Source organism: Nematolebias whitei, chromosome 22 (genome assembly GCF_014905685.2).
Source record: "Nematolebias whitei isolate Nwh7 chromosome 22, NemWhi1, whole genome shotgun sequence".
NCBI classification, from domain to species: domain Eukaryota; kingdom Metazoa; phylum Chordata; class Actinopteri; order Cyprinodontiformes; family Rivulidae; genus Nematolebias; species Nematolebias whitei.
In genome coordinates this window covers 3,114,226-3,120,387 of record NC_056519.1, presented here as the reverse complement: position 1 = coordinate 3,120,387, position 6,162 = coordinate 3,114,226, and the positions used below count along the sequence as shown (strand labels likewise).

The 6,162-nt window shown below is 42.1% G+C and overlaps 1 protein-coding gene across 3 annotated transcripts in view; it reads left to right on the top strand.

The window, feature by feature from the left end:
- Window positions 1-4,336, top strand: part of LOC119428338 (RAB3A interacting protein (rabin3)) — a 15,130-nt gene extending 10,794 nt beyond the window's left edge. For 2 of the 3 annotated variants that reach the window (XM_037696013.1, XM_037696011.1), the window contains 7 exons: window positions 1,066-1,278; window positions 1,356-1,484; window positions 1,604-1,716; window positions 1,810-1,833; window positions 1,969-2,068; window positions 2,154-2,223; window positions 4,228-4,336. In XM_037696013.1, coding sequence (XP_037551941.1) covers window positions 1,066-1,278; window positions 1,356-1,484; window positions 1,604-1,716; window positions 1,810-1,833; window positions 1,969-2,068; window positions 2,154-2,223; window positions 4,228-4,310 — 732 coding nt within the window. In that variant the 3' untranslated portion in view covers window positions 4,311-4,336. The remainder of the gene's footprint in view (window positions 1-1,065; window positions 1,279-1,355; window positions 1,485-1,603; window positions 1,717-1,809; window positions 1,834-1,968; window positions 2,069-2,153; window positions 2,224-4,227) is intronic. The other variant, XM_037696012.1, reaches the window with a different exon arrangement.
- Window positions 4,337-6,162: the final 1,826 nt, after the last annotated feature.

The window sequence follows — 6,162 nt, the reverse complement described above, 5'->3', positions numbered from 1 at the left end:
GACAGCAGGACGTGTGAGGACAGCAGGTCATGTATGAGGACAGCAGGACATGTATGAGGACAGCAGGACATGTATGAGGACAGCAGGACAGTGGTGAGATGTGCTGTAGGAGTGACAGATGGCTTCAAGGTTGAGTTGGGAGTGCATCAAGGATCAGCTCTGAGCCCCTTCTTGTTTGCTCTGGTGATGGACTGACTAACAGATGAGGTCAGGCAGGAATCCCCGTGGACGATGATGTTTGTAGATTATATTGTGATCTGTGGTGAGAACAGGGAACAGGTGGAAGAGAACTTGGAGAGGTGGAGGTATGCACTTGAAAGAAGAGGAATGAAAGTCAGTCGTAGTAAGACAGAGTCCATGTGTGTGAATGAGAGGGAGGAGGTGGAACAGTGAGGCTACAAGGAGCAGAGGTCACAAAGGTGCAGGGCTTCAAGGACTTGGGGTCCACTGTCCAGGAACATGAGGAGTGTGTTGAAGAGGTGAAGAAGAGTCCAGGCAGGATGGAGTGATGGAGAAAAGTTTCAGGAGTGATTTATGACAAAAGGGTGTCAGCAAAGATCAAAGGAAAAGTTTACAGGACAGTGGTGAGACCAGCTGTGTTGTATGGTCTGGAGCCAGAGACATGGACAAAAAGACAGGAGACAGAACTGGAAGTGGCAGAAGTGAAGATGTTGAGGTTCTCCTTAGGAGAGACAAGGATGGAGAAGATCAAGAATGAGATCATCAGAGGTACAGCACAGGTTGAACAACTGGGAGATAAAGTTAGAGAGGACACACTGAGATGGTTTGGACACGTCCAGAGGAGGGACAGTGGTTTGGACACATCCAGAGGAGGGACAGTGGACACATATTGGTAGAAGGATGTTAGAAATGCAGCTGCCAGTTAGAGAGGACATGGAGATAGTTGGAGTGAAGATGTAGGAGATGGAGGACAGAGTGAAGATGGAGGAGGACTTGTGGTGGAGACACCTGAAGAGGGAACATCTGACAGAACAGAAACATCAAAATCTTGAATTTCTTGTTAATAAACTTCTCTGGGTCTGAGAAACCGTCTCCTGTCTTCAGATTGACGTCCTTCAGGCGGAGGTCCAGGCCCTGAAGACCTTGGTGCTCTCCTCCCCCACCTCCCCCGTGGGTGAGCTTCCCTCTGCGGTGGGGGGAGGCGTTAAAACCCCCTTCAAGAAGGGCCACAGCCGGAACAAGAGCACCTCCTCGGCCATGCTGGGGACGCAGCCGGACCCGTCGGCCACGCAGCCCATCGTTCGGGAGTGTCGGGAGGTGAGGGGGAGGCGCCGGGCCACGAGCGTTCTCCTGGAGTCAGACGCTTGGGTTCTGATCCAGCTGTGATGTTTCAGGTGGACAGTCAGCTGTTCAGTGAGTTCAGAGCGTGGAGGGAGGAGCCGACGCTGGACCGCAGCTGCAGCTTCCTGGACAGAGTTTACCGCGAGGACATTTACCCCTGCCTCACCTTCAGCAGGAGCGAGGTACTTCACTCCTCGTGGTTCATTCGTTTCTTAAAGCCGGTCCCAAAGATCTGCAGCTGCTGCAGATCATCTTGTTTTGTCCGTTTGAGTCGTAGTAACGTCTCTGTCGTGTTCCTCAGCTGGGTTCGTCCATCCTGGAGGCCGTGGAGCAGAACACGCTCAGCGTGGAGCCGGTGGGTTTCCAGCCGCTGCCCGTGGTCAAAGCGTCTGCCGTGGAGTGCGGAGGACCAAAGTGAGAACACACACTTTCACACACACTCCCCCTCCCCTTCATCAAAGCTTTGACTCCATCACGTCTCCATCTCCCCTTAATCTTTTCCTCCAGCGGGCGAAGAGCTGAGCTCGTCACGTAAGTCGGACTGTCCTCCTCCACCTGCCTGGTTTCCATCCTCTCCTCCCTGAGTCCTTGTGTCGCTGCTGCGGATCTTTAGCTCGTAGATGAAACGTCGAGGAGTGAATAATGAAACGTTTGTGTCTCCGACAGAAAATGTGCCCTGAGCGGTCAGACCAAAACCTGCAAGCACAGAATCAAGTTCGGAGACTCGTCCAACTATTACTACGTGTCTCCGTTCTGCAGATACAGAGTGAGTACGAGCAGAGCTACGCCCTCAGCCGAACGCTGCAGCCGAACCTCCGCTTTCAGTTTAACACGCCTCGTGTCGTCTCCAGATCACAGCCGTGTGCAACTTCTTCACCTACATCCGCTACATCCATCAAGGGCTGGTCAAACAGCAGGACGGTAAGACCCAGAGACCTTCAGAGCCAGGGGACAACCACCACACTGAACACCAAGAAATAAGAACGAAATCTGAAGGATGGAGCAGAGATGAAGACTCTGTCAGATGTTCAGGCGTCCGGGACCAAAACGTTTACAAAAGTTCTGCTGCGTCAATTCAGTTTATCTCTATAACTCAGTCACAACAAAGTCGTCTCAGGACAGAAACGTTCACATACATTATAAAAGCCAATTGGTAAAGTTCTCTAAAGAAGCAGCAGATTGAGTTGAATCTTCACAGTCTCTCATCCTGAGCGAGCACAGAGGAGACAGTGGAAAGAAAAAACTCCCTTTAAACTTAATCATAGTCGTAAAAGCAGATGATGCGTCAGCCTCACGGACAGAAACAGGAAGTTGGTTCCACAAGCGAGGAGCCTGATACCTGAAAGATCTGTCTCCTGTTCTGCTTTGGAAACTCTAGGAACCACAAGTAAACCTGCAGTCTGAGAGTGACGCGCTCTGTTAGGAAAATATGGAAAATGAGCTCTGTAACCCTAAGCGGTGTTGCCAGATCTCGCGATGGAAACAAGCCCCCAAAAAAGCCCAACTGGCAACCCACCACACTGTGTAAAACAGAGGCCGTTTTTAAAACCGAATAAACATAAATTTATTATGGCGTTACACATAAACAACAGCAAAATGTTGCTAAACACTTTAAATAACATACTTTTAAGCTCTAATAAAAATACATTCTGCACATGTAACAAATATGTAAATCATATTCTTTCTTCATATTTTTAAAAACAAAACATCCTGACGTGCGTGTGAGTGGAGCCCCCTGGTGGTCAGACATAGTATGAGTGTTTGGGTGTGCAACTTGGACAGAGCGATAACCAGGAAACGGGGGCTTGGAAGGGACAAACTACCTGCTACCACTCGTCTTTTGCTTTATTGTTTGGATCTGGGAGATAATCAACTAGTTTCACTCGGAAAGAAAGGCGAGCCCAAATAAACAACTTCACGTTTAAAACGAGCCCAAAAAACAACAACCTGCGACTCACAAGATTTGTAAGTGACTTTAGAAACAAAACAACCCAAAGTCGCTGATCATAAATGAACTTGGCAACACTGAACATAAGATGGAGCTAGGTTGTTGAGGGTTTTGTAGGTTAGAAGCACGATTCTGAATTAAATTCTTTCGTTTATTCTGAGTTTCATCTTTAGAATTACAAACTGTTTAAATGACCTCCGAGGTGCACAAGTTAATGTGAACTGCTCCTTTAGCTGTTCATAAAATAAGTGCACACAGGAAATAATCCAGAAGTAATAAAGATAAATCTAGACTTTTATGGTTTATCGCCCGCTGCAGAAGATGAAGAGGTGATTCGTTTAGTGTTAGCAGAATACCTTAAGAGCTACTGGACGCATTTGAAGGAAGTTCTTGGATAAAATTTGATGAACAACTTTAACCGGTTTAACGTTTGGAGGCAACCCAAATCAAGATGGCCGCCAGAGCTAATGGATCTCCGTGAACACAGCTAAAGCTTTACCTGGGTCTGTGTGAGAAGGGCGGGCGATATGCATTCTGTCCAAGAATGATTTTTGTCTGTATAAAAACTAAATTCTTTAGGATTTGTTGGAAATTACAGGAAGACTTTTTTTTTTTTAATTATCGACTTTAAATAAAAAACTTAGACATTTTAAATTATAATATTTAGAAATAAACATTTAAATTACAAACCTTAAGAAAGTTATTCTTTAAGATAAAATGTTTTTTAAGTCGGCTTCACGTTTATTCATTTAATTATTAAACGTGAAGCCACGCCCATTTTCTATCATTCTAAAATAAAATGGATAAATGATAAATTCAGACATTTCTGAAGTTTTAATTCTTTTATTTTTTTTAAAGAGAGTTTATGATAATATGGAAGTTCTCAGTCCAGTCAAACATCGAATCGTAAACCTGATCCAAAACGGACCCGGTGGACCAGAACCGCTGATGGTTCTGATGGTTCTTGTCGTTTGCAGCTGAGCAGATGTTCTGGGAGGTGATGCAGCTCCGCAGGGAAATGTCCGTCGCCAAGCTGGGCTACTACAAGGACCAGCTGTGACCCCGCCCACCAGTCAGCCAAGCTCCACCCCCCGCCCCCTCCTGTTTCTGAGTGAGTCAATCAGAACTAAAAGGACTGAAAGAATCGGCGCCGGGTTTTCTGTCGGAACATTTTTCTTTATTTGGACCCGAGACACTCGTTGTTGTTTTTTTCTTCCCAAAAACAAACACGTTGTCTATAACTCCTGTTAAAATATTAAGATTAAAAATAATCAGAACAGACACTTCTGACCAGAAGATCGACGAGTTCTGAGTGAAATTGTTTTAAAATTTGAGGATTTCTTTAAAAAAGTTAACGTTTGTAAAATGACGCCCAAAAGAAAATAAATTCAAAAATGTTAAATTAGAAAAAAAAATGGTTTTGCAGAAAAACGTTAAATACTGTTAAATAAAAATCTATTTAATTTAAAAATTACAATAATTTTGACCCTTAATTTAAAAAATGATACCTTAACATGAAAAGTTTAAAAAAAAATCTGAAATACTAAATTTAAAGTATAATTTCCTCAAATTCATTAAATGTTTTATTTGATAACTCTAATATTTTTAGCTGTAAGATTTGATGAAGTTTAAATTATTTGCCTGATTATTTGTTGTTCTTGTAAAAATGAACCTATTTGTAAACATCTTAGTTTTGTAAAGTTTTTTTAATGTAATGATTGTAAATTAACTTTAAGAAGTTAGTTTTTTTTTCTAAATCAACAACTCTAAAAACACAAACTCATCTTTAGTTTTTGTCTCAAGTCTTTTCCCCGCATCAAATTAGAATTTAATTCAAATTTAAAATACAAAAGATTGATTTTTACAGTAAAACAATCACTAAATTATCCAAATAAACACTTTTATGCTCCTAATGTTAACTCATCTTTCTAATTTCTACTTGATTCTCAAAATATGTCAAAGGAATTATGGAAACGTGGAATTTATTTTGATAAATTATGAGGAGTTCAAAATAATTGCAACATTTTGAGCACTCGTTTGTTTCATTTGGTATAATGTTCAAATTTAATTAGCTTTTTATTCCTGCTTTAAAAAACTAAATTGTTTGTTTCCCCTCAATGTTGACACTAAATTTCTTTAAAAATGTTTATTTTTATTGAAAAGTTTATTTAGTTTAATTAAAAACGATGTATTCACTAATGAAACGTTCTTTAAAGTGACTTATTTTTGTTGGATTGTATATTTTTGTTAAATATCTCCTGTTGGATCATCTGAACTTTGAGTAGCTGAGAGATTTGATTCAGAACTCGGACACTTTGTTTGTTTGTTTGTTGTTTTTAAAGAAGGAGCTGCAGTTTCTGTTGATGGAGGAAAATCCTGATTTTTGTGTAAAACTTGTTTCTGTTGGAACGCTGAGATTTGTTGAAGCTCTTCGTTGGAACTGTTCTGTCGGGGAACCCGTTGTTTAATCTCCTCATGTGAATCTGAAGATCGCTCCTCGGCGAGACTCCGCCCACTCCCGGTTTGGTTCAGTGCCTTTTTTCTCTCCGACACTCTGAAATAAAAACGGTGATACCTCTGGACCTCCGCAGCTCTGCGTCAAGTTTGTTCCACCCCAAACACGCCGAAACGAGCCGACGGAGAGCGCTGGGGTTCTGAAGCTTTTCTCGGCCTCTTTCGGCTCGTGCGTTTTCACCGGACACTGAATTCCAACAAGTTGCTCAAACAAAAGTTTTTATTACATTTAATTTATAAAACGAAGAGGAGGACATCACGATGTTAGCTTTCGGCTACAGAGATCCTTTAAAAACATAAAAATTCACCTCAGCTTACTTGCTTTTTTTTTTAGCTTTTAGCCACTGGTTTACTTCTTTTAGCTTGTAGGTATTCATACATTTTTAATTCTTCTACTG